At 34.4% G+C, this 1,375-nt stretch overlaps 1 protein-coding gene across 1 annotated transcript in view; it reads left to right on the top strand.

Annotated features, from left to right (window-relative positions):
- The window catches only part of LOC137618274 (uncharacterized), a 14,941-nt gene extending 13,770 nt beyond the window's left edge, over positions 1 to 1,171 (top strand). Inside the window, exons 6-7 of the mRNA XM_068348442.1 lie at positions 898 to 962; positions 1,088 to 1,171. Of these exons, the coding sequence (XP_068204543.1) occupies positions 898 to 949 (52 nt within the window). The 3' untranslated portion in view covers positions 950 to 962; positions 1,088 to 1,171. The remainder of the gene's footprint in view (positions 1 to 897; positions 963 to 1,087) is intronic.
- The last annotated feature ends 204 nt before the right edge of the window (positions 1,172 to 1,375 follow it).

Genomic DNA, 1,375 nt, shown 5'->3' with positions numbered 1-1,375 from the left:
TCGATTCCATAAAAAAAAAGATTTCCATGAAATTTAATTGGTTTTTGTAATTTTCCAGTTTTTCATTTGCTTATAATTTATATCTCTGTTGCCATTTCCATTAAAGTAGCCATACTAGTATATGTCAATTGGTCAAACCTGTTTCATGGCAATACCAGCTTTGTTACACAAATTGCAACTTAATATTAATGAATATTTTATCATAATTTCTTATGTATTATCACTATTGCTATTATTAGTAGTAATATCTATAGCATAATGATAATTATCATAACATAATATTGCCAAAAGAAACAAAGAAGTATTGGAGATAGGGGCAATGCAAAGAGAGTAGCATCATCTGCATAAGTAGCAAGTTCATTTTCAAGGGCAAACCATATATTCCTGAAGGCACCTTTGTGATCTTCAACCATTCTTGCAATTTATCCTAATAATAAACAAAATAATAAGGCCAAATGCAGCATTATCATATCTACATCCGATTCATTTACCTTCTAAGTCATGAGGCTCAATACTACACAGTACTCCAGAAGTCTTATTCCAGCTGTGACCAAGTTGTGGAATGATCTTCCTAATCGGGTAGTTGAATCAGTAGAACTTCAAAAGTTCGAACTTGCAACAAATATTTTTATGTTGAACAGGCTGACATAAGTCTTTTTATAGTTTATATATGAAATATCTGTTTTAATGTTCTTAATGTTTTTGAAATGTCTCATTTTAACTGTTCATTACTTCCTATGTCACTTATTTATGTCCTTGTTTCCTTTCCTCACTGTGGTATTTTTCCCCGTTGGAGCCCTTGGGCTTATAGCATCTTTCTTTCCCAACTAGGGCTGTAGCTTAGCTAGTACTAATAATAATAATCAACCCCTGATAACTGACATCTTATTCTTTCAGGGGTAGAGGAACTAACACGAAAGAAAGTATTTGGGACATTGATTCCTGGTAAGAGAAGATGCCAGGTAAGTCTGTAACAATAATTCTCTAAGCCGTTTAAAACAGACCAATATTTCCTTGATTACTATAATTTACAAGATAGTTGTGAATGTGTTCAACGTCAAGTTTTCATCTTTTATAATTCTTACAGGAATTGGAACAGTTAGCTTTATAAATTCTGTACAGCAAGGACACTCCAAAATCAAAACATTATTCTCTAGTTTTGCATAGTGCATAGCTATTGTACCATGGTCTCCCACTGTCCTGGGTTAGAGTTGTCTTGCCCTATTCTATCGGTTTCCGTATTTCCTTTCCTCCCTGGGCTATTTTCCCAGTTGAAGCCCCTGGGCCTATAGCATCCTGCTTTCCCAGCTAGGGCTGTAGCTTAGCTAGTAATCATGATAATGATAATAACTCGCATCATAGAGATGGCATAAGG

This window comes from Palaemon carinicauda, chromosome 24, assembly GCF_036898095.1.
Source record: "Palaemon carinicauda isolate YSFRI2023 chromosome 24, ASM3689809v2, whole genome shotgun sequence".
In the NCBI taxonomy this organism is placed as follows: domain Eukaryota; kingdom Metazoa; phylum Arthropoda; class Malacostraca; order Decapoda; family Palaemonidae; genus Palaemon; species Palaemon carinicauda.
Note: the sequence above shows the minus strand (reverse complement) of the source record. Positions and strands in the feature narration are given on the sequence as shown.